Here is a 25,805-nt window from a genome sequence, read left to right as displayed (position 1 = left end):
TTCTTCTTCCTAGGGGGGCATGACAGAAAATAATTGAGAAGCACTGGTTTAATTAGTCCCATTACAGCCCTAAATAAATACTATTGACAATCTTCTTAAGGCGCTTGAGAAATATCAACACAATGCATTCATGTAATTAAAAGTTTATGATTTTCCCACATTACCTGAGGTGTTGTAATAAAGCCTTCAAATTCCAAATACTGAAGAAAAAGGCTATTATTTTCCAATCTCAGGAGACAGTTCTCCAAAAGAGCCTATAAGTTAAGTTGAAATATTATTTTTAAAAACTATGGGCACCCCTCCCATATATTAATCCCCAAATATAGAACAGAACACTGGAAGTATATTATTTTTAAATGTATTCAGATTCCTTATGGAGAATAATCAATTCTTCTCCTTGCTTACATTATTCAGTTTCTAAACTGCTACAATCAAGCAATGTCAGCAATTTGTAAGAATTTAGTTCATAGTGTAAATCCAACCATCTGTTAACCATGCTTTATAGCTTAGTTTTATATCAGATAAATAGATTTGTTCTAAATTTGAACTGTTTTATAAGTCACAATAACTTAACTCATTCAAAATCGTAAGTTCAATCTACACTATAACTTCAGGCTATGTGCAAACCCAGCTAAAGAGTCTGCTTTGACTATGGCAATTTCTTTGTTAGATATGGCATACGACACTTTGCACAACTACATCCAATAACAATAAATTATTTTTCCAGGAATAATTTCATGTTATACTGTAACAATAAATAAAATCCATGTAGTATATATCTAAGCACCTGGTTTAACTTGAGCTATTTTTTAAAAAAGTTAAGTGAGGTTGAATGTAATGAATATTTGGACTAGAGGCCTTCAAACAAATCCCAGGTTAAATTGGAAATTGAAAATGCATACTGGATGAAAGCAATAGCAGTGGTAAATCACTTTCATACTGTTGCTACAAAAACTACATAGGCACTAGAAGTCAAGCTTGGTTTGAGGAACCTTTATTAACCACCCATGAAATTAGATGTCAGATTAGAGTAATTCAGCGTAATTGAACCTAAAAACTCAATCTGATTCATTTTTAAGCAAGCTGACATGAATTCAAACTCGCTTATAAAGCATGTTCAATTTTAAAGAAAGTTGTTATGAACTTATGTTTTCTGAGAACAAAAGGAAAACTAATTTATGCATATTATATACTTACAAGTCCTTTTGATAAAACAGGTTCTTCCGTCCTGCAAAATAAATAACTAGTTTGTTAAAATTTTTATTTTGTTGTCTTTTTTAGAAACAATGTCAGATTCTTGTCACCGATGTAATATTTTCAAGATACATGGTCTGTTCTATACCAAGACCCAGATGACCTCCAAGGTCCCTTCTAACTCTGTTACTGTTACTGTTACCTTCTATACCAAGACATAAACTTCAAACTAAACCTATTCTGAGAATAGATTATAGAGGTAAGGACAGGATTATTGCACCATATTTTTCAAGGCCAGCTATCCACATAACAGCATGTTTTGTCAAGTCTTCTCATGACTATTGAAATGTAATACTATACACATGTTCTCAAATCCAAGTGTTGTGAGAGCTTTTATAGTTCAGTGCAAACTCAATTTTAAATATTAAAACTAATGCCAACTCTGTAAAATCAAGCTTTCATACCAAGTTCCTTAAATATATGAACTAAAACACAATTTAGCCGAATAAGACTGAAGTATATACTTTTCTTGTTTCCAAACAAATTACTATTAATTGCTCTATTTTTCTCCCCAATTCTATATTTTAAATCTTTGGAAACACAGTGAATACTTACCTTTTCAACAGAGCTCTAATATGTACCATATTGCACTGCAAAATATATGATGGGCTACAAAGGAGAGTGATATATACATGTAAGAATAGTTGATCAGTTAAAGGCAGTCACTTACAATATCTAAACAATGAGCATAATAAGCTGGAAAATTCAGCAAACCAGACTAAAAAAGTGGTAGATGTACTCCTGGTAAGATGGTGAATTACTGAACAGTTTCCTTCTTCCTCCCTCTCTCTCTTGAGCTCTCTCTCTCTTTCTCTCTCCTTTGCTTTGAAGGCAACTTTGTGTGTTGTTAGTAAATATTTAGTAAGAAAAAATATTAACTATATTAACTGGAGTAAAAAATAATCTGTGTTCCTAACATGGCCCTTAATAAATAGAAGATGGCTATTCAGAAGAGTCCATTTCAATATACTATGATAGTACAACCTATAGAGAAAATAATACATTTGAAAGTGGTAGTATAATTTATGCACGTATTTTCCATGCTGGAGAGGAAGTTAGTCCCCCCTCCATTTCTTTCTTTTTTTAACATTCATACATTAAGAGGCTCGGACAGGAGGCTATAATCTTAGAATGCTGGGAAACCTTAGAAACTAGGGAAAATACCCCTTCTGTTCTGTTTCCCTTCCCCCAATACTCCCAGCAAAGAGTCCGTCAGAGGCCTTCTTTTTTTTTCCTTTTATTTACATAGATACATGTCCTGGCCACGTCTACCCACGGGCCTGCCAAGTTTCTGGAGATAACGAGGAAATTATAGATAAGGCCAGAATTACTCACGAATATATTCTTCCCTCCATGAATTAGCTTGCGCCAAATTCATTGTTTTGTCCGAGACAAAAAACCAGGAAGTCCCGCCTCCTATTTATAGTCTCTGCAGATGTCACTGCATGACAATTATGACTTGGCTTTGTCCCAACTCTTCCGCTGCTGCGCACGCCGATCAAGCCTTCGTAACCTTGCGTCCCTCCAAAACTGTTCTTGGGGCGTTGCCAAATCAGAAGAAAGCCCGGGAGAATCAGGCCCCGGCCCCTCCTCTGAGTGGGTGCCAGGGAGGGAGAGGGCCCAAGAGAAGCAGGGCTTGCCAGGTCTTCTCCCTCATTTTCTGAATCATCCGAGTCCAGGAGTCTGGGTCCAGGAACCTGGGTCACAACACTATCCCTCACCGCAGGGCCCTTCCCCCGGGGCTGACGATCGGGATGCGGTCGGGCTGGGTTCTGCTCATGGAAGGCCTGCACCAGGTCAGGGGCATGAACGTCGGAGGCATCTACCCAGGAGAAATCAGTCCCGTATCCCTTCCACGCGATCAAATATTGGAAACGACCCTTTAGCCAGCGAGAGTCTCAGACGCTGTGGACTTCAGATTCCTCAGATCCGTCCTCAGCGACAGTGACGGGTGCTGTTGGGCACCGAAGGGGACTCGGTGTGGCCTCAGGAACCAGAAGGGACCGTGAAAACGGGTGGATCCGCATGGATCGTGGCAGGGTCAGTCGGTAGGCTACCGGGTTGATGACTGCCTCGACAGGAACGGGCCGATGAATCGGTGGTCCAACTTCTTTACCGGGCGGTCGGACGGGAGGTGTTTGGTGGAGAGCCACACCGGTCTCCAACTGCCAGCGGGGCGTTGCCCGTCGGGAGCGGTCGGCGGACCGTTTGTAGTCCTCCTTTGCCCGATTCAGCTGCTGGCGTACCAACTGTTGGACCGCATGCAATTCCGTCAGGAAGGTCTGCGTTCGGGAACAGGAGAGTCCGGTGGTGCCAGAGGAAGAGCCGCGGATGGTACCCCACATTGGCAAAGAACGGGTCATCTGAGTAGAGGTGTGCTGAGAGTTGTTAAAAGCAAACTCCGCCAGGGACAGGTAGTCGCCCAGTTGTCCTGTTGCTGGTTGATGAAGCAACGGAGATACTGTTCCAGTATACCGATGACCTTCTCTGTACCCCGTCGGTCTCCGGATGGTGCGATGACGACAGACATACCTGCACCTCCAACGCGCCATCAGGCTCTTCCAGAAGCGGGCTGTGAACTGAACTCCGCGGTCCGAAACCACCCTGTCCGGTAGACCATGGAGGCGGAAGATGTGCTGCAGAAAGAGACGGGCGTTTTGCGGCTGTGGGCAGTCCGCGGCATGGGATGAAGTGTGCCATCTTGGTGAGCATGTCCACCACCACCAGCACCGTGGTGAACCCAGAGGACGGCGGCAGGTCTGTCAGGAAATCCATAGAGATCGCCCCAGGGTCTGTCGGGTGTCGGCAAGGGCTGGAGGAGCCGGGAGGGGCCCCGTGGCGGTCTTGGCTTGCCGGCACGGCACGCAGGATGTCACGTAGGCATGTATATCATGCCGCACTGGGCCACCAAAAGGTCCGTGTCACCAGGTGGAGGGTCTTGAAGAACCCAAAATGTCCTGCTGCAGGGTTGTCGTGGCACTGGGTCATGACGAGGGCTCGGAGTGGTCCTGTGGGCACATATAATCGCCCAAACTTGAGTAAGTCCTCCTCCAAGGTCCAAGGAGACGTGGGGCCCACCTCCGCCTCCTTTGCTGCGACCAGGCGTCCTGGCGCTGCGCCTCGCACCTGGGCCCGCAAGTCCACTGGTTCCGTGCTGCGGCCAAGGCTTCTGCCGGCAGCACTGTCCGTGGAGGAAGGGGTCCTTGGCGCAGAGGTACTCTGGCTTGCGGGACAGGGCATCCGCCCTCCGGTTGTGACCGCTGGGAATGTAGGTCACGCGAAGTTGAACCGGCAAAACAACGACCACCGGATCTGCCGCTGGTTCAACTTCCGAGCTGTGGTGAGGTGCTCGAGATTCCGATGGTCCGCTCGACCTCCACCTGATGTCGGGCCCCTCCAGATGGTGCCGCCAAGCCTCGAATGCAGCCTTGATACCCAGCAGCTCTTTTTCCCAGATAGTGTAGTTGCGCTCGGAAGGGTTGAGTTTCCGGGAGTAGTAAGCGCAGGGAAAAAGTGTGCCGCCATTCGTCGGAGCCTGTAGCAGCACCGCTCCCAGAGCCACATTGACGCGTCCGTTTCCACCACAAAAGGCCGCAGCGGGTCGGGCTGCCTCAGGACGGGTTCCGTGACGAAGGCTTTCTTGAGGGCTGTGAATGCTTCTTGCTGCGGGGGACCCCACTGGAATGCAACCTTCTTCCTGAGGCGCTGGGGAAGTGTAGCTGTCAGTGTGGCGAAGCCGGGATGAAGGTCCGTAGTAGTTGGCGAAGCCCAGTAGGCGCTGAACACCCTTCACCCGACGAGGGGCTCCCCAGCAACACAAAGCTTCTACTTTACATGGGTCCATGGCTATGCCCTCGGGCGAGATGATATGCCCGAGGAATTCTATGGAAGTCCGGAAGAAGACGCATTTCTCCAGTTTCGCATTGAGTTGTTGCTCCATAGCGTTGCAGAACCAGACTGACGTGTCGAAGGTGGCTTTCCTGGACCGGGAGTAAATCAGGATGTCGTCGAGGTAGATAACCACGAACCGATCCAACATGTCTCGGAACACGCTGCTCATGAAGTGCTGAAAACGGCGGAGCATTGGTCAACCCAAATGGCATGACAGTGTATTCGTAGTGTCCGTGTCGGTGCGAATGCCGTCTTCCATTCGTCTCCTTCTCGTATCCGCACCAGGTTGTAGGCCCCGGAGATCGAGCTTGGTGAAGATCGTGGCCTCCGCAACCTTTCCAGTAGCTCCGGGATGGCGGCGGGGGTAGCGATTCCGCACCGTAATGGCGTTTAGCCGGCGGTAATCACAGCATAGGCGCAAGTCCCTGTCTTCTTCTTCACAAAGAGGACCGGGGCCGAGAGGGACTTTGAAGGCCGGATGAACCCTCGGGCCAGGTTTTTGTCCAGGAAGTCCCTGAGGCGGCCAACTCGGGCTCCGACATGGAATACAGGCGTCCCACAGGCAGTGGTGCGTTGGGCAGAAGGTCCACGGGCAATCGTAGGGCCGATGCGGGTAGTCGGTCCGCCTCCTTCTCGCTGAACACGCCGGGCGAAGTCCGTCAGCTCAGGAGGCAAGGTGATGGCAGCGGTGGGGACGTTCTGGCCGGCACAGGTGTGGCGGATGTGATCGACGCACTGCAGACTCGGGAAAGAGATGGCGTTCGCGACCAGGCCACCTGAGGATCGTGGGTCCGCCAGGCCAACCCAAGGACCAAGGGAAAATGAAGGTCCGCCGTGACATAAAACTGGATCGCCTCCTCATGGTCCCCAATAGCCAGGCGCAAAGGCTGGGTGGCGAATTTAATGGGGCCGGACACCAGTTCTCGTCCATCAATTGTCTCTACCGCATCGGAGGGTCCACGGAACCACGGGACCGCAAACTGGGTCACAAAGGCCTGGTCCATAAAGTTTGTTGTGGCCCTGAGTCCACCAGCGCATGCGCCTGGAGCCCGTCCGACTGGTTCCCCAACCATATCCGTGTGTCCAGAATCAGATGCCGAGGGGCCCAGAGTCTACTTCCATAGCGTCCAGTGGGGGCTTAGTGCGTGCCCGACCTAGGGTTTCCCGAGGTCGGGCCTGCCCGCTTCGATTGGTCACGCTGTGATTCGGGGACGGCGTCGTGCCCCACCGCTTTCTGGGGCAAGAAGCGGCGAAGTGGCGGGCTCCCCACAGTACAGGCACAATCCCCTTGGCGCCCGGTTCCGCCTCCTGGGCTGTTAGGCGAGGTCTGGCCGCTCCCAACTCCATGGGCTCTTCCGCAGCGGTTACAAAACGTGGGGCGACCCTGGGTGCTGGTGGTGCAGGAAGTGGGGGTGCAGATGTCGACGGAGGGTCCCGGGGGGTGCGACGGGACGGTCGCCGTTGCAGACGGGCATCGAGGCGGAGACAAAGGGGCACCAAGTTGTCGAGGGTCCGCGGCGCCTCCACGCGGGCCAGCTCGCCTTGCAATTCCTCTGAGAGTCCCTCCTGGAACGCGTCCACCAGCGCTGCATCATTCCAGTCAGAGTCCTGGCACAAAATACGAAATTCGGCGATGTACTCCTGCAGGGGGCGTTTCCCTGACGGAGTTCCTTAAGGCGCCTGGTTGCCGTCAGCATTCGAACGGGGTCCTCATACATGGTGCGTAGGTGCTGCCAAAAACGCTGTTGGTCCGCCAGCAGGGGGCTGTCCTGGAGCAAGAGGGGCGTGGCCCATCGAGCAGCCGAGCCGGAAAGAAGGTTAATCACGAAGGCCACCTTAGCCCGGTCATCTGGGAAATCCTCTGGCCTCATAGCCATGTAGAGCTGGCACTGTCCCAAGAAGGTCGGGAACATCTCAGGCTGCCCAGAAAACTTATCCGGCACGGTTATCGGGCACTTGCGGCGAGGAGGAGGTGGGAGGATGGGGGCTGCAGGCACATTCCTGGCAGCAAGTTGGCCTGCCAAGTTTCTGGAGATAACGAGGAAATTATAGATAAGGCCAGAATTACTCACGAATATATTCTTCCCTCCATGAATTAGCTTGCGCCAAATTCATTGCTTTGTCCAAGACAAAAAACCAGGAAGTCCCGCCTCCTATTTATAGTCTCTGCAGATGTCACTGCATGACAATTATGACTTGGCTTTGTCCCAACTCTTCCGCTGCTGCGCACGCCGATCAAGCCTTCGTAACCTTGCGTCCCTCCAAAACTGTTCTTGGGCGTTGCCAAATCAGAAGAAAGCCGGGAGAATCAGGCTGCCCAGAAAACTTATCCGCACGGTTATCGGGCACTTGCGGCGAGGAGGAGGTGGGAGGATGGGGGCTGCAGGCACATTCCTGGCAGCAAGTTGGCCTGCCAAGTTTCTGGAGATAACGAGGAAATTATAGATAAGGCCAGAATTACTCACGAATATATTCTTCCCTCCATGAATTAGCTTGCCACAAATTCCTTGCTTTGTCCAAGACAAAAAACCAGGAAGTCCCGCCTCCTATTTATAGTCTCTGCAGATGTCACTGCATGACAATTATGACTTGGCTTTGTCCCAACTCTTCCGCTGCTGCGCACGCCGATCAAGCCTTCGTAACCTTGCGTCCCTCCAACACTGTTCTTGGGGCGTTGCCAAATCAGAAGAAAGCCGGGAGAATCAGGCTGCCCAGAAAACTTATCCGCACGGTTATCGGGCACTTGCGGCGAGGAGGAGGAGTGGGAGGATGGGGGCTGCAGGCACATTCCTGGCAGCAAGTTGGCCTGCCAAGTTTCTGGAGATAACGAGGAAATTATAGATAAGGCCAGAATTACTCACGAATATATTCTTCCCTCCATGAATTAGCTTGCGCCAAATTCATTGTTTTGTCCGAGACAAAAACCAGGAAGTCCGCCTCCTATTTATAGTCTCTGCAGATGTCACTGCATGACAATTATGACTTGGCTTTGTCCCAACTCTTCCGCTGCTGCGCACGCCGATCAAGCCTTCGTAACCTTGCGTCCCTCCAAAACTGTTCTTGGGCGTTGCCAAATCAGAAGAAAGCCGGGAGAATCAGGCTGCCCAGAAAACTTATCCGCACGGTTATCGGGCACTTGCGGCGAGGAGGAGGTGGGAGGATGGGGGCTGCAGGCACATTCCTGGCAGCAAGTTGGCCTGCCAAGTTTCTGGAGATAACGAGGAAATTATAGATAAGGCCAGAATTACTCACGAATATATTCTTCCCTCCATGAATTAGCTTGCGCCAAATTCATTGTTTTGTCCGAGACAAAAAACCAGGAAGTCCCGCCTCCTATTTATAGTCTCTGCAGATGTCACTGCATGACAATTATGACTTGGCTTTGTCCCAACTCTTCCGCTGCTGCGCACGCCGATCAAGCCTTCGTAACCTTGCGTCCCTCCAAAACTGTTCTTGGGCGTTGCCAAATCAGAAGAAAGCCGGGAGAATCAGGCTGCCCAGAAAACTTATCCGCACGGTTATCGGGCACTTGCGGCGAGGAGGAGGTGGGAGGATGGGGGCTGCAGGCACATTCCTGGCAGCAAGTTGGCCTGCCAAGTTTCTGGAGATAACGAGGAAATTATAGATAAGGCCAGAATTACTCACGAATATATTCTTCCCTCCATGAATTAGCTTGCGCCAAATTCATTGTTTTGTCCGAGACAAAAACCAGGAAGTCCGCCTCCTATTTATAGTCTCTGCAGATGTCACTGCATGACAATTATGACTTGGCTTTGTCCCAACTCTTCCGCTGCTGCGCACGCCGATCAAGCCTTCGTAACCTTGCGTCCCTCCAAAACTGTTCTTGGGCGTTGCCAAATCAGAAGAAAGCCGGGAGAATCAGGCTGCCCAGAAAACTTATCCGCACGGTTATCGGGCACTTGCGACGAGGAGGAGGTGGGAGGATGGGGGCTGCAGGCACATTCCTGGCAGCAAGTTGGCCTGCCAAGTTTCTGGAGATAACGAGGAAATTATAGATAAGGCCAGAATTACTCACGAATATATTCTTCCCTCCATGAATTAGCTTGCGCCAAATTCATTGTTTTGTCCGAGACAAAAACCAGGAAGTCCGCCTCCTATTTATAGTCTCTGCAGATGTCACTGCATGACAATTATGACTTGGCTTTGTCCCAACTCTTCCGCTGCTGCGCACGCCGATCAAGCCTTCGTAATCTTGCACATGACCACCAACCCACACCCCAAATTAAGCCCCCCCCATTCTCCCCCCCCCCCCCCGGTGGCCCGGGCCTTTGCTTATTTTTCTGTATTTGGCCCTCACTCAAAAAAGTTTGGACACCCCTGCTATAGAGAAATAATACATTTGAAAGTGGTAGTATAATTTATGCACGTATTTTCCATGCTGGGGAGGAAGTCAGTCCACCCTCCATTTCTTTCTTTTGTTTATTCATATAAGAACAGGAAGGCTGTTCTTCAGTTATGACTATGGTTCCTACCATAATACATAACTATTCATAAACATGCTGATAAATAGAAATGCTAATTGGAGTTTGTATTCTATGACATTTGCATTATATTTCTTGACACTGATGAAGAAGTCTCAAATGCTAGAATATTTGTATTTTAACCAAAAGTTGGTTTAATCATCATTCCTCACAATAAATATTTTCAGTGTTGATTTTTCTTTGGTTAAATCAGAGGCATAACTAAGTCTGGAGAAGATTTTTATAAATTGAAGATGATATAGTTTTAAGTTGCTTTGGTTTTATTGGAAGAAACTCATACTGTCCTTTATGAGAAACATATTTTGTCATACAATGGAACAATCAGTTTAATATGTCTGGAAATTCTTCATCTGCTAGTGGAATCCTGGTTTTAATTAAGACATATTTTAAATTTCTAATTAAAAATGAAATGTTTGGTCTGAAAATCACTATATAATCTCCATTTCCAACTGCCAAATGGCTTGGATTAATTCTTGCAGCCAACTAAATATCTATTTGTTTAAGCAAATAGGTTGCTTCAGTCATAGACTCTACAAGAAATCTATTATTTAACATAACTGTTTTGCAAATTTATTTGAATTATTAAGTAGGGCAGATTATCATTCCTGGGGAATTTAATTTACGTAATTTTGGTTCTGTTAGCGAAGTGAGACAAGACTTCTACGAGGGGATGGAATATCTGTAAAGCTAGAATATCTTTCAAGCTTACATACAAAAGTGTAATCTACTTGATATATAATAGCAATTATATTTAAACAAGCAATGCTATACTTTTTTGTCTGTGACACATGTTGCTTGTTCAAGATGGCATTATTTCTTAGGACCTTGATAGATGCTCAATTAGTGAAAATTACAATTATAATTTCTTATCACAAGCAAGTAATACTGCTGATCATGAGAAAAAAATTCAACTAATGGAAGTAATATTACAATAGACAAACCTAAGATCAACAATAATCTAAGAAATTGTTTTTTTTCTCCAAATATACAACGTCTTTAAAGGATTTCTACATGACAATTTAACCATGTATGCTAAAATTCACATTCTGGAAGCGGATCATGCTTTAAGATCAACTTAATTGGCGTTTCTTCAATTATATACTTTAAAAATTGAATAGTTATTAGAGCATATTAAGCAGTTTCATTGTGAATGGAGAAATCTGCTACGCTGTTAACTTCTCATTTAAAACAATTGGGACAAAATAAGACAACAACAGTAAGAGATACATGGGGATAATTCATAGTGATCAAGCAGAAACTAATTGTCATTTTTGGAATTTTATAAGAATGTATATTCTGGAAATATTATAAGTCCCAGAGGGAAACCTTTTTAAATAGAACTAATCTTCCAGAAACAGCTACTTTGGCAAGCTTAACGAAAGCATTACTTTCATTAATTCATTCTGCACAATCTGGCTTTATGAAAGGACATATCAGACTACTAGTAGATTATAATTCCACAATGAAAGAAAATGAAGCACTAGTTTTGGCATCATTAGATGCAGAAAAAGGTTTTGAAAATATGTAATTCAAATTTCTGGTACAAGTGATAAAGAAATTGGATTTTCTTTAGAATTTATTTCTGGATAAAAAGAAGTAACTCTGTCCCATTTTTATTATGGAGGAGATAATCCTAAAGGGATAATAAAAATGAGACAGGACACATGCCAAGAATGCCCCCACTTTTTGCTAATTTTAATATAGTAATCTTTCAGACACTTAATAAACATTTTTTGCCACATTCAAGGACTGTGCAGACCAGATTTTGAATGTACGTCAGTGTTATACACTGATTATATTTCCAGTACTTATCAATTATTTTTATTTAAAATTGTGGAAGCTATATAGCTGTATGGAGAATATTTTGTCATACAATGGAACAATCAGTTTAATATGTCTGGAAATTCTTCATCTGCTAGTGGAATCCTGGTTTTAATTAAGACATATTTTAATTTTCTAATTAAAAATGAAATGTTGGGTCTGAAAATCACTATATAATCTCCATTTCCAACTGCCAAATGGCTTGGATAAATTCTTGCAGCCAACTAAATATCTATTTGTTTAAGCAAATAGGTTGCTTCAGTCATAGACTCTACAAGAAATCTATTATTTAACATAACTGTTTTGCAAATTTATTTGAATTATTAAGTAGGGCAGATTATCATTCCTGGGGAATTTAATTTACGTAATTTTGGTTCTGTTAGCGAAGTGAGACGAGACTTCTAGGAGGGGATGGAATATCTGTAAAGCTAGAATATCTTTCAAGCTTACATACAAAAGTGTAATCTACTTGATATATAATAGCAATTATATTTAAACAAGCAAGGCTATACTTTTTTGTCTGTGACACATGTTGCTTGTTCAAGATGGCATTATTTCTTAGGACCTTGATAGATGCTCAATTAGTGAAAATTACAATTATAATTTCTTATCACAAGCAAGTAATACTGCTGATCATGAGAAAAAAATTCAACTAATGTAAGTAATATTACAATAGACAAACCTAAGATCAACAATAATCTAAGAAATGGTTTTTTTTCCCCAAATATACAACGCCTTAAAGGATTTCTACATGACAATTTAACCATGTATGCCAAGATTCACATTCTGGAAGCGGATCATGCTTTAAGATCAATTTAATTGGCGTTTGTTCAATTATATACTTTAAAAATTGAATAGTTATTAGAGCATATTAAGCAGTTTCATTGTGAAGGGAGAAATCTGCTACGCTGTTAACTTCTCATTTAAAACAATTGGGACAAAATAAGACAACAACAATAAGAGATACATGGGGATAATTCATAGTGATCAAGCAGAAACTAATTGTCATTTTTGGAATTTTATAAGAATGTATATTCTGGAAATATTATAAGTCCCAGAGGGAAACCTTTTTAAATAGAACTAATCTTCCAGAAACAGCTACTTTGGCCAGCTTAACGAAAGCATTACTTTCATTAATTCATCCTGCACAATCTGGCTTTATGAAAGGACATATCAGACCTACTAGTAGATTTATTACAATTCCACAATGAAAGAAAATGAAGTTTTGGCATCATTAGATGCAGGAAAAAAGGTTTTGAAAATATGTAATTCAAATTTCTGGTACAAGTGATAAAGAAATTGGATTTTCTTTAGAATTTATTTCTGGATAAAAAGAAGTAACTCTGTCCCATTTTTATTATGGAGGAGATAATCCTAAAGGGATAATAAAAATGAGACAGGACACATGCCAAGAATGCCCCCACTTTTTGCTAATTTTAATATAGTAATCTTTCAGACACTTAATAAACATTTTTTGCCACATTCAAGGACTGTGCAGACCAGATTTTGAATGTACGTCAGTGTTATACACTGATTATATTTCCAGTACTTATCAATTATTTTTATTTAAAATTGTGGAAGCTATATAGCTGTATGGAAAATATTTTTGGATTAGAATACTTTTACAATAAGTCTAATACCATGCCAACTGATAACAACTTCCTAAAGAAGTAGATAAAAATTTAGGATTTGTACTTTGTTGTTGAGTCTATTTTAATATCTGGCAATTTATTAGGGACGTATCTTGTTCAGTAGAATTGAATATTTCAGATTGGATATTATTTCTACTTTTAGGCATTTGATTTACTTAGCAGTAGCTTAGATAAAATTAAAAGTATGAGCTTTTTTCTCAACAATTACTAATTATACCATTTTTATACTATTTGTGTGATCGGTTATGGATTTATTTATAAAATTCATTTAATCACCCATTTACTGCACAATAATTCTGAACAGCTACAATATTAAAAGATACAACTATATAAAGTTGCTATCTAATAATAAAAATACAATATATTTGTGTGTGTGTATGTGTATATTGTGCATTTATATTATGTATACATAATATAATGTGTATGTATGTATGCATGCATGCAATACTATAAAAATGTCAATCTAGCTAAAAAGATAAAGAGGGAGTATGATGAGAAGGAAGGGTGGGATCCATTGTTAAACTATCCATCAATACGATATCCCTCCATTGGAACCCCAAGCCAACTGACAGAACCAGGTTTTTATGCTCTTATGGAAGGTAGGGATGGTTTAAAAATCCATTAAAATCTTTCAAAAACTATGGGTGTATCAAAGTTAGTTACTGTATGCCAACCACTACATTTTATTAATGTTTTATTCAGAGAAAATATAACTGCACTTAGCAATGTTCAAAGGCCATTAATCAAACAAGTAAGGACCTATTGAAAAGAATATGGTAACCAATCTGAATATTTAAAATAAACTAAATTGCCTATGGGGCCTGGTGTAAATGTTATTCCTTTAAACAGGACTTGTCTGCCTGTCCATCACCTGATCCTTAATTTCATCCCCCCAAATGAGAATGATCTTTTGCAAAGCATCCCTGCTGAGCTGGTCTGGAACACAGAGTCTTCTATGCCTCAGCCATTTAGCCAAATAGTAATTTCCAAGCCTACAAAAATAAGAACAATGTTGTACTTACTTGAAAACTACTGGGAGGCAGTCAACACCAAAGCAGTCCTGAACAAATACTATGTAAGATAGACATGCTAAAGCATCTGAGGATTGTTCCTTGTTCATTTCCGATATGTCTTCATCATCCCAGTTTTCACGTTTACATACTGGCTGAAAACGCACTTGTGGAAATAATTCTCTCATATCCGCTAAAATTCCCTATTAAAAGAAACAGAATATCTCCTGCTGCAAATGAAGAAAAACCAACATGCAGTACTGGTTTTCGTGACTAAGTATCTTAATACTGAAATATATTGAAATGCACCCAGATATAATGTCTAAGCATGAATTTCACTTCCCCTAAAACTATATAAAGAAGAACAATATATGTATCTTACTTAGTTTAATATCTCTCTTTATATAATATTTCAAGGACGTTTTTTTTTACTGCATCCAATACTGTAGTAATGTGCAAGCTCTCATTCACGGAACCTTGTGCCGCATGAAAATCAAAAGCCTCAGGCTTCAAACACCGTAGTTCAGATGCCAGAGCAAGAAGTCCATAATGACTTCAAATACAAGCACAGACACAAGGGAAATATATCTGTGGTCTTCCCTTTTTTAGCTACCTAGATCCAAAATCCACTCATTTGGAATCTAGTCTCACCGAGTGAGAGAGGTGAAGGAACATCCCCCTCTTATGGTGATAACGCATATCGTACATGTCTGCAGAAGGGCAAGCAAAGAGAAAGAAGTGAAAGAGATTCTCAATCATTTTTTAAAAACCAAAATAGGTTAACCTGGAGCATGCCCAACATCCTTAACTCTGCATTGCTGGATTAAAAACTTTGGGCTGAAAGGAAGTGGAGAATACTTAAGAAGAATGCCTGGGAGAAAAAGGAGGGGAGGAATAGTTGTATGCATAATGCGGACAGGAAAAAGATGACCTGGTTTTTAATAACAATAATAACAACAACAACAACAGAGTTGGAAGGGACCTTGGAGGCCTTCTAGTCCAACCCCCTGCCCAGGCAGGAAACCCTACACCATCTCAGACAGATGGTTATCCAACATTTTCTTAAAAATTTCCAGTGTTGGAGAATTCACAACTTCTGCAGGCAAGTCGTTCCACTTATTAATTATTCTAACTGTCAGGAAATTTCTCCTTAGTTCTAAGTTGCTTCTTTCCTTGATCAGTTTCCACCCATTGCTTCTTGTTCTACCCTCAGGTGCTTTGGAGAACAGCCCGACTCCCACTTCTCTGTGGCAGCCCCTGAGATATTGGAATACTGCTATCATGTCTCCCCTAGTCCTTCTTTTCATTAAACTAGACATACCCAGTTCCTGCAACCGTTCTTCATATGTTTTAGCCTCCAGTCCCCTAATCATCTTTGTTGCTCTTCTCTGCACTCTTTCTAGAGTCTCAGCATCTTTTTTACATCGTGGTGACCAAAACTGAATGCAGTATTCCAAGTGTGGCCTTACCAAGGCATTATAAAGTGGCACTAACACTTCACGTGATCTTGATTTTCTAAGTTGAGAAGTAGAGAAAAGCAATGCTCAAGTGGAAGGTTCTAGGTCTAACAGAGTGCCTGTAACTGGAACTGCCTAGAACTGTGGCAAGAGCAAAACAGGCAGCAAACTCCATACTCACAATGATGTAACCTAGCTGGGTAATGAAACATCCGCAAGAAAATAATCAAGCTCAGACAGCACCAAGAAATCCACAGTCTTATCTCTATTTTTCTCTTCTATTAAAATTAAAGTTCCCTGGGATAGGAGGTGAAAGAAGCACTGAAATATGACCTAAATGTCTCTCAGATATCACCAAAACCTTAAGCAATTTGTTTCTGAAACTTCAGCTGAAGGATGCAATCTATGGAGGCAGGAATTGCAAGGATGTAGTCTATGGAGTAACCTTGTGGAGAGATGGTGGCAAATTTAATAAATAAAATTAGCCAAGAAAAGAAAGCTAAGGAAGGACTATCTCTAACAAACATTTTAGACCTGGATTTGTGCTTATACTATTTTGTTTTCTGGTGTTATTAGTCTTATCAGTTTCCAAAAATTGCCTCCGATTTTTAAAAAAGAGGTTTTTGCCTTTGTGCAAATTCCATTCATGTACATTTTGTCCCACTTAAAGATATTTAAACCTTCACTGGCTCTCTGCCCTCTCTATACTGTTCTACAGGAGACTGATGTTCATTGTGATTGGATCGGTGCTAAATGTCTTACTCTATCTATGCAAAGTTTATTTAGGGCATTTGATTACAAAAAGACAAAATGAACTTTAATTTTTTACTTCCCTAATTTTAATAAACTTAATATTTAAATCATAAGGCTTCTATACCACCTGTTGAAAAGGAGAGCGCATTGTTGTTCTCAGTTATTCCTCAGAGCTATTAGGACAAAGAGATTGTGCTCCATAGTTCTACTTATTCCATCATCATCATTTTTATGATGATGAATTTATAGTGAGAAATCTGCCTGGGCTATGACTTTAACAATCTAAAAAACATTGGTTAATTATTATTAACAAATCACAATGGTTTGGTTCGTAACCAAAACTCAACAGCACATTTTGTCTTAATAGTTTGACTGGTCATGCAACATGCTAAAACATAAATGGTTTGTTTTAAAAATAAAGGTTTCCCTGTCAGTTGTGTCTGACTGTAAGGTGCATTGCTAATTTCTGTTTCTTGGCCAAGGGAGCCAGTGCTGTCCGAAGACAATTTCTGTGGTCATATGGCCAGCATATAAACCAAAGGTGCACAGAATGCTGTTACCTTCCTGCCAAAGTGATACCTATTAATCTACTTGCATTTGCATCAGTAGTGGGTTCCACTTACCTCTGTTACCGGTTTGGAACTGTGTGTGCGCACACATGCTTGCTTTGCTTGCGTGAGGCACTTCTGCACATGCACAGAGTGTCCCTGATGACGTCCGGGTGGGTGGGCAGAGCCTCCCGCCGCCACCACTACCGGTTCACCCGGAACGGGGTGAACCAGTAGAAACCCACCACTGATTTGAAATGCTTTCGAATGGCTAGGTACACAGGAGCTGGGGCAAGTAACAGGAGTTCTCCCTATTGCACAGAGCTTGGGTCTCGAACTAGGCTGTCAGCTCTCCAGCTGACAAGCTCAGTGTCTTTAAACCACCGAATCAATGCACCCCCTATTATAATTGCATTTTATTCTGGCTTAGTCACTGATCTGCAAATTACATATAGATTGTGAGATGAACCCAAGCATCATTTCCTGCTAAATCTGGGCTTAGAAAGGAAGTTTACAATGAATGCAAACCAAACTGAAGAGTTTAATGTCTACCTCCCCTAAACACACTGGGTGTATGCAAATGTTTCATTTGAAGAATTTTTAGTGAAATTCTAAAAAGCTTACCCAGAACAGAGTTGGAAGGGACCTTGGAGGCCTTCTAGTCCAACCCCTGCCCAGGCAGGAAACCCTACACCATCTCAGACAGATGGTTATCCAACATTTTCTTAAAAATTTCCAGTGTTGGAGCATTCACAACTTCTGCAGGCAAGTCGTTCCACTTATTAATTGTTCTAACTGTCAGGAAATTTCTCCTTAGTTCTAAGTTGCTTCTTTCCTTGATCAGTTTCCAAAAATTGCCTCCGATTTTTAAAAAAGAGGTTTTTGCCTTTGTGCAAATTCCATTCATGTACATTTTGTCCCACTTAAAGATATTTAAACCTTCACTGGCTCTCTGCCCTCTCTATACTGTTCTACAGGAGACTGATGTTCATTGTGATTGGATCGGTGCTAAATGTCTTACTCTATCTATGCAAAGTTTATTTAGGGCATTTGATTACAAAAAGACAAAACGAACTTTAATTTTTTACTTCCCTAATTTTAATAAACTTAATATTTGAATCATAAGGCTTCTATACCACCTGTTGAAAAGGAGAGCGCATTGTTGTTCTCAGTTACATTCCTCAGAGCTATTAGGACAAAGAGATTGTGCTCCATAGTTCTACTTATTCCATCATCATCATTTTCATGATGATGAATTTATAGTGAGAAATCTGCCTGGGCTATGACTTTAACGATCTAAAAAACATTGGTTAATTATTATTAACAAATCACAATGGTTTGGTTCGTAACCAAAACCCAACAGCACATTTTGTCTTAATAGTTTGACTGGTCATGCAACATGCTAAAACATAAATGGTTTGTTTTAAAAATAAAGGTTTCCCTGTCAGTTGTATCTGACTGTAAGGTGCATTGCTAATTTCTGTTTCTTGGCCAAGGGAGCCAGTGCTGTCCGAAGACAATTTCTGTGGTCATATGGCCAGCATATAAACCAAAGGTGCACAGAATGCTGTTATCTTCCTGCCAAAGTGATACCTATTAATCTACTTGCATTTGCATCAGTAGTGGGTTCCACTTACCTCTGTTACCAGTTTGGAACTGTGTGTGCACACACACGCTTGCTTTGCTTGCACGAGGCACTTCTGCACATGCACAGAGTGTCCGTGATGACATCCGGGTGGATGGGCAGAGCCTCCCGCCGCCACCACTACCGGTTCACCCGAAACGGGGTGAACCAGTAGAAACCCACCACTGATTTGAAATGCTTTCGAATGGCTAGGTACACAGGAGCTGGGGCAAGTAACAGGAGTTCTCCCTATTGCACAGAGCTTGGGTCTCGAACTAGGCTGTCAGCTCTCCAGCTGACAAGCTCAGTGTCTTTAAACCACCGAATCAATGCACCCCCTATTATAATTGCATTTTATTCTGGCTTAGTCACTGATCTGCAAATTACATATAGATTGTGAGATGAACCCAAGCATCATTTCCTGCTAAATCTGGGCTTAGAAAGGAAGTTTACAATGAATGCAAACCAAACTGAAGAGTTTAATGTCTACCTCCCCTAAACACACTGGATGTATGCAAATGTTTCATTTGAAGAATTTTTAGTGAAATTCATCTGTACTATCTTCACATTTCTTCACTTTAAGGGGCTGTTTGTAGTTCCCTTATCTGAATCACCCTGCTTTCAGGAATACTGTTCATGAATCTTGATAAATACAGCTAGGAAGCCAAAGTTTGCAAATCATTTTACACATAACTGTTAATTCCATTTACAATTGGGGCAGAAAAAGACGACACACCCAAGGTGGACTTACAACTATCGCAGCTGCAAACTGCCTTAGGTGATTCTCAGCCATCTCTTCAGGCAATGGATCAAGCTCTGCCATTAGCAATGGATATTTTAAACTTTTCAGGCAACTGAAAACAAAAATAGAGCACATCACAGAATCAGTCAAGACGCTAAATAATAAGTGCGCCAGCACAGGCCTTATTTGAGGTATTTTAGAAATAAGAACCAGTGGATTGGCCAAAAATGAAAGTGTTACGGAATCTCAAACTTTTCTTTACAGAATCCACTAGTATTATCTAGAATCAACATGAAACTAGTTGAAACATGGTGGGCCAGTATCTCAATCCCACCAAATATGAGTTCAGACATAGCTGGTATATTTAGCTATAATGAAAATGAAGCTTGCAACTTCACAATAGAATAGAACTAATGGAACTAAAGTAATAGAGCTTTAATAAAAAGAACTAAAAAGAAAAAAAGTAACAAAAATCAAGTTCACAAATAGACAAGAATGGATGTTTTGCTTAATATGTCCTGTTGCCTTGGTTTACCTGTGCTAAACTATGAATCATGATTTACAAAACAATTTCATGCAACATGCTAAAACATAAATGGTTTGTTTTAAAATAAAGGTTTCCTGTCAGTTGTGTCTGACTGTAAGGTGCATTGCTAATTTCTGTTTCTTGGCCAAGGGAGCCAGTGCTGTCCGAAGACAATTTCTGTGGTCATATGGCCAGCATATAAACCAAAGGTGCACAGAATGCTGTTACCTTCCTGCCAAAGTGATACCTATTAATCTACTTGCATTTGCATCAGTAGTGGGTTCCACTTACCTCTGTTACCGGTTTGGAACTGTGTGTGCGCACACATGCTTGCTTTGCTTGCGTGAGGCACTTCTGCACATGCACAGAGTGTCCCTGATGACGTCCGGGTGGGTGGGCAGAGCCTCCCGCCGCCACCACTACCGGTTCACCCGAAACGGGGTGAACCAGTAGAAACCCACCACTGATTTGCATACTTTCAAATGGCTAGGTACACAGGAGCTGGGGCAAGTAACAGGAGTTCTCCCTATTGCACAGAGCTTGGGTCTCGAACTAGGCTGTCAGCTCTCCAGCTGACAAGCTCAGTGTCTTTAAACCACCGAATCAATGCACCCCCTATTATAATTGCATTTTATTCTGGCTTAGTCACTGATCTGCAAATTACATATAGATTGTGAGATGAACCCAAGCATCATTTCCTGCTAAATCTGGGCTTAGAAAGGAAGTTTACAATGAATGCAAACCAAACTGAAGAGTTTAATGTCTACCTCCCCTAAACACACTGGATGTATGCAAATGTTTCATTTGAAGAATTTTTAGTGAAATTCTAAAAAGCTTACCCAGAACAGAGTTGGCTAAGCTGAAGTAAGTGTGCGTGTATGTGTGCGTGTGCATACACACAGAGAGAGATTCAGGTAGGCTGCAGTACCAGTAAGTCAATTGTACATGTAAGCTCATGTTGATATGAAAAGCACATAGACAAATTTATACTGTAGTAAATAATCAGATCAGCAGCACACATGGTATAAGCAAGCAATGATGCAAAAAATACCATCCTGAAGGCATTGCACAAATGGCATGCTTATGTAATAATGCCATTTATATACGACACAAGAGCTCTCACATCTTTGGGATGACATAACCATATGTTTGTGATTCCCCACTAGGGGATACGACTTAACGAAGCTGCATAGAACAAACTCTCATCAGAACTTCTTTCAGCATGGTAAAGTGAAATTCATCTGTACTATCTTCACATTTCTTCACTTTAAGGGGCTGTTTGTAGTTCCCTTATCTGAATCACCCTGCTTTCAGGAATACTGTTCATGAATCTTGATAAATACAGCTAGGAAGCCAAAGTTTGCAAATCATTTTATACATAACTGTTAATTCCATTTACAACTGGGGCAGAAAAAGACGACACACCCAAGGTGGACTTACAACTATCGCAGCTGCAAACTGCCTTAGGTGATTCTCAGCCATCTCTTCAGGCAATGGATCAAGCTCTGCCATTAGCAATGGATATTTTAAACTTTTCAGGCAACTGAAAACAAAAATAGAGCACATCACAGAATCAGTCAAGACGCTAAATAATAAGTGCGCCAGCACAGGTCTTATTTGAGGTATTTTAGAAATAAGAACCAGTGGATTGGCCAAAAATGAAAGTGTTACGGAATCTCAAACTTTTCTTTACAGAATCCACTAGTATTATCTAGAATCAACATGAAACTAGTTGAAACATGGTGGGCCAGTATCTCAATCCCACCAAATATGAGTTCAGACATAGCTGGTATATTTAGCTATAATGAAAATGAAGCTTGCAACTTCACAATAGAATAGAACTAATGGAACTAAAGTAATAGAGCTTTAATAAAAAGAACTAAAAAGAAAAAAAGTAACAAAAATCAAGTTCACAAATAGACAAGAATGGATGTTTTGCTTAATATGTCCTGTTGCCTTGGTTTACCTGTGCTAAACTATGAATCATGATTTACAAAACAATTTCATGCAACATATTAGTGAAACAGTATGAATTGAGTTTAGTTAGTACAAGTATGAACTCAAACATTAGGTTTTACAGATTTCTTTTCCAGCTAAAAAAAGTGGTGGATAAGAGGCAACCTCGGGTGGTTCTACACGGTATGGTAGAAAAAGTTAAGACTGTGCGGCCATGATGATATGATTGAAACGTGGCCTGTTTTTTAACGTCCACACTCTATCATCAACATGGTCCTGTCCTCTAGAACTATTTCTTGCCCGTCATTGAGAGGACTGTGCACTTTTACAATAAAATAGCATTTATTATAGAAAAAAAAGGTGGAAGAGGAGCCAAAACGCTTTTACCCTACATTTTCTGCTGCAGATCGGTCTCTGAAATTGCTACTTGCAACTTTACAAATAGCTGTAAAACCTATGGTGCTGGATTCTCTACATAGCCCCTGCAAAAGAAAGTGGCTTACTTACAATCCTAGTAGTTCCTCCTTTAGATCGTTGCAATTGCCACCTGGTAAGATCTCCACGTGGTGAACAATTTCAAGGACAAATGGTCTGACAAACTGTGCTAGAGCATTAAGGCACTGGCAAAGCCCATGCTGATCTTCTTGCAGTTGCTGTTTTGTGTAAGGAATGGGCAGAAGGGAAAGTTGGCTCAAAATGGTAGACAGTGACAACCCCACTGAATAGGCTTTCTTAGTATCAAGTTTAAGAAGTGCTAAAAAAAAGCAAAATACTTTGTTAGAGAACATTCAAATTTATTATTTGAGTACTAGACACCAAGATACTTTTGGTATACAGATCTAAGAAAAGAACAACCGTTAGCTAGCTTCAAAGCTATCAAGTCATAATGTGATTTGCTTGGTTTAGTTTTCCATGACATCTGAACAGTGTGTCTGAACTATGTTTTCTGGTTCATTTTACATAAGCTATGTTTGTCTTGTTCAACAAACTGAAATTAAAGCAAGTCGTGAAATATGAGGTGTTAAACCAGCCAATATTTAGCCATATTTTTAGAAACCATATTTTTAGAAAATTCATGGCTTCATATTAATCAGATTATGATTTAGCAAGTATTAAACTAGTGCCATAAAACATATTGCCATCCTCATAGTTCATCACTTCCTGGATACTGGGAGAGGTTTAGAAGTGATTTTAGATTATTTTCTAAAAAACACTTCAGGATTTTCACATATATTGTACAAGGGCCGATTTTCAGCATTCTAGGACTTTCTCCTTTCACCCATCTCAAAAGATTAATTGACTAAGTGGGATTCAACTGCTTCTCCTTTCTATAAGTCAGTGATGGCTAGCCTTTTTGTCATTGCATGCCTGTACCCATGATGCAATGTGCGCGCGACCTCCCTGCTTCCCTGCGCATGCGCGCATGCGAACCCCCCACTGCATTTTGGGATCAAAAATGGGCCGTTGTTAGTCCAGTAGGCTGCAGGGAGGCCTGCTAGGCCCAAAACGGGCCACACACACCCATGATTCCCTCACCCCGCACACATGCATGCGTGACCCCACCCCACCCCCACCCTCCCATGCATGCACGTGCATGCGGGAGACGCATCTGCGGGAGAGAACTGAAAATCAACTGGCCAGCAGGAGGTATGTGCACATGTGGGGCGGAGCTGAGCTGGGCGACGGTTTGCGTGCCTGCAGAGAGGGCTCTGCATGCCATCTGTGGCACGTGTGCCATAGGTTCACCATCACGGCTATAAGTAAACAGATTCTAAGAAACTAAAATCTAATACCTGTTACTTACAAAGGATGCTTTAAGTATTTTCCAACAGTTATAGCCTTGGAAGACTTTTGAGAACCTTGTATGATACCACTTAACTGCAACTAGATAAGCTATCAGGGGACGTGTTCCCAAGTATTTCTGTTGCAAATAAATTGGCAGTCCATCTGCTATCATTTTAAAGTTTGAAAAGTAAGACACTTGTTACCTTCTTGCAAAGGTTTAAGCAGAAGTAAAATAACTGAGGATGTCTCTTCCCTAGAAGCTTGTTCAATCTGTTCCAGGAAGCCCAGTATAAGCTCTTTTGCACTGCATAACTGTAAGAAAGAAGAAAAGCTAGAACAAAGCTTCTAAGATTGCAGGAAAGCAATGGGAAGTCACTTTTCTTTTGCTGCCAAGGAAATTCCACTAGGAATTGAGCAGATTTGAAGGAAACGTCATTTTTCATCTTTATCTTATATGGTCATCTTTAGCATGTTAAGGATATTTTACACGGATATATTATGCATGATATTTAAAACCATTACACCTCAAGTTACTTTTTTACTAATTTGTGAAATAAAATATATGTCACCATTTTAATCAAGGTATTTGTTTATTGACCCAAGCAATTAAATATTAAAATGAAATTACATTTTATATTTATTAGATTTTTATCCCACCTTTTTTACTTTTTAAGTAACTCAAAATGATGACCATGCATAATACTCTTTCTCCTATTGGTCCAAAGTCGCCAGTTTTTCATACCTAGAATTTACTCCTAATTTGTAGACCGGCACCTTAACCACTATACCAAACTGGCTCTTTAAAGGTTTTCTGAAACAGAAACAGTTCTACTTCTCTTCTATGAAAACCGAATTGATTCTATTTAGCTATTTAAATAGCATCAATAGTAATTCAATTCAAATGAGAGGTATTGACTGGCCAATTTACATTACATTCTATTAGAAATCCTGATTGTGCAGTTATAAGTGGCTGACACTCATAAAAGATGCTCTTATTCTTTTGAATATCACTTCATTCATTCATATTCTCAAAACACTTTTCACTACATTTATGGAAATGGGGACGTTAAATGTTCCTGTTTCTTCAATTCTGTACCCATTTCTTGAACAGTTGCCTACAAATCTAAGAATATCTATTGTCTATATCAGCATAAAGAACACAACCAAAGGACAATCTTTAAAAACACTACTACAAAACAGCTTACAGCACAAATGTTGTAACTTACTTCTACCAACTTGTCTAATATTTTCATACAATATTGTCTCTCAACATCATCTTGCCTTTGTTTCAGCATACATCTGAGTAGAGGTCCTATAAGACTCCAGCCCATGTTTTTTATGATAACCTGTAGGGTGAAAAAATTCAGCTGCAGACAAAAAATTAAAAATAGACATCAAAGGCAAACACAGTGGTCTACATTCAAACTGTTCTATGTGGTGACATATCATTAATCAGAAAGCTTCTCCGAAATCTATTACAAGGACAGATGATCTAATGCCCTCCAGATGTTACAGAGCTCATTAGCTCTAATTACTGAGGTTGAGAAAACAACATTTTGGAAGTGGTAGTTCAGAGTATCTGATGATAAGCACCAAGTTCTTAAGGCCTGTAGTAAATTAGGAGGAATATGCTAAGATCAAAAGTTCTACCTCCCAGCCCCAAATATGCACATTTTTTAAAAAAATCAGTTATTTTGGAATTTAATAGTCTAAAAAAGAAAACATATAGTATTTTAGAAGAATTTCAAGAAATACCAGTGTATCATCTTCTACTTCCCAAAGATTTCAAATTCCAATTCATGCCAACAAATATCTTTGTTGCATGCCATTCTGCTCATGTTAATCCAGTTAAAGAGCACCTTCCCAAATAAACTTATAGTTGGGCAGCAGAATTTCACAAATCCAGGTTTGTTCATATGACATTAAGCTAAGATTTTAGCACCAGATGCAAATAGAATAGAATAGAATAGAATAGAATAGAATTGTTTATTGGCCAAGTGTGATTGGATGCACAAGGAATTTGTCTTTGGGCCATATGCTCTCAGTGTACATAAAAAGACAAGATACATTCGTCAAGAATCACAAGGCACAATACCCAAACAGGATTCTTTTGTAGAAGGTTGATTATAATAATAGATAAACTTATTAGCACAGAATGTTCCTGTATAGTTCAAATGTAAGTATTTTTACAATTTATATTGAGATTGTTTCCCGATTGCTTATTGTACCCTATGATTATCAATAAGTGTTATACCTTATGATTCTTGATGAAGCTATTTTTTCT

General features: G+C 41.4%; 1 protein-coding gene across 1 annotated transcript in view; it reads right to left on the bottom strand.

Moving 5' to 3' along the window:
- The window catches only part of GLMN (glomulin, FKBP associated protein), a 53,666-nt gene that overhangs the window by 20,474 nt on the left and 7,387 nt on the right, over positions 1-25,805 (bottom strand). Inside the window, exons 4-11 of the mRNA XM_058179183.1 lie at positions 24,748-24,888; positions 23,725-23,833; positions 22,244-22,490; positions 21,221-21,323; positions 14,143-14,333; positions 1,810-1,863; positions 1,198-1,228; positions 165-254 (exon numbers count right to left, since the gene is read on the bottom strand). Coding sequence (XP_058035166.1) covers positions 165-254; positions 1,198-1,228; positions 1,810-1,863; positions 14,143-14,333; positions 21,221-21,323; positions 22,244-22,490; positions 23,725-23,833; positions 24,748-24,888 — 966 coding nt within the window. The remainder of the gene's footprint in view (positions 1-164; positions 255-1,197; positions 1,229-1,809; positions 1,864-14,142; positions 14,334-21,220; positions 21,324-22,243; positions 22,491-23,724; positions 23,834-24,747; positions 24,889-25,805) is intronic.

The sequence above is a fragment of the Ahaetulla prasina genome, chromosome 3 (assembly GCF_028640845.1).
Source record: "Ahaetulla prasina isolate Xishuangbanna chromosome 3, ASM2864084v1, whole genome shotgun sequence".
Lineage (NCBI taxonomy): Eukaryota > Metazoa > Chordata > Lepidosauria > Squamata > Colubridae > Ahaetulla > Ahaetulla prasina.
Note: the sequence above shows the minus strand (reverse complement) of the source record. Positions and strands in the feature narration are given on the sequence as shown.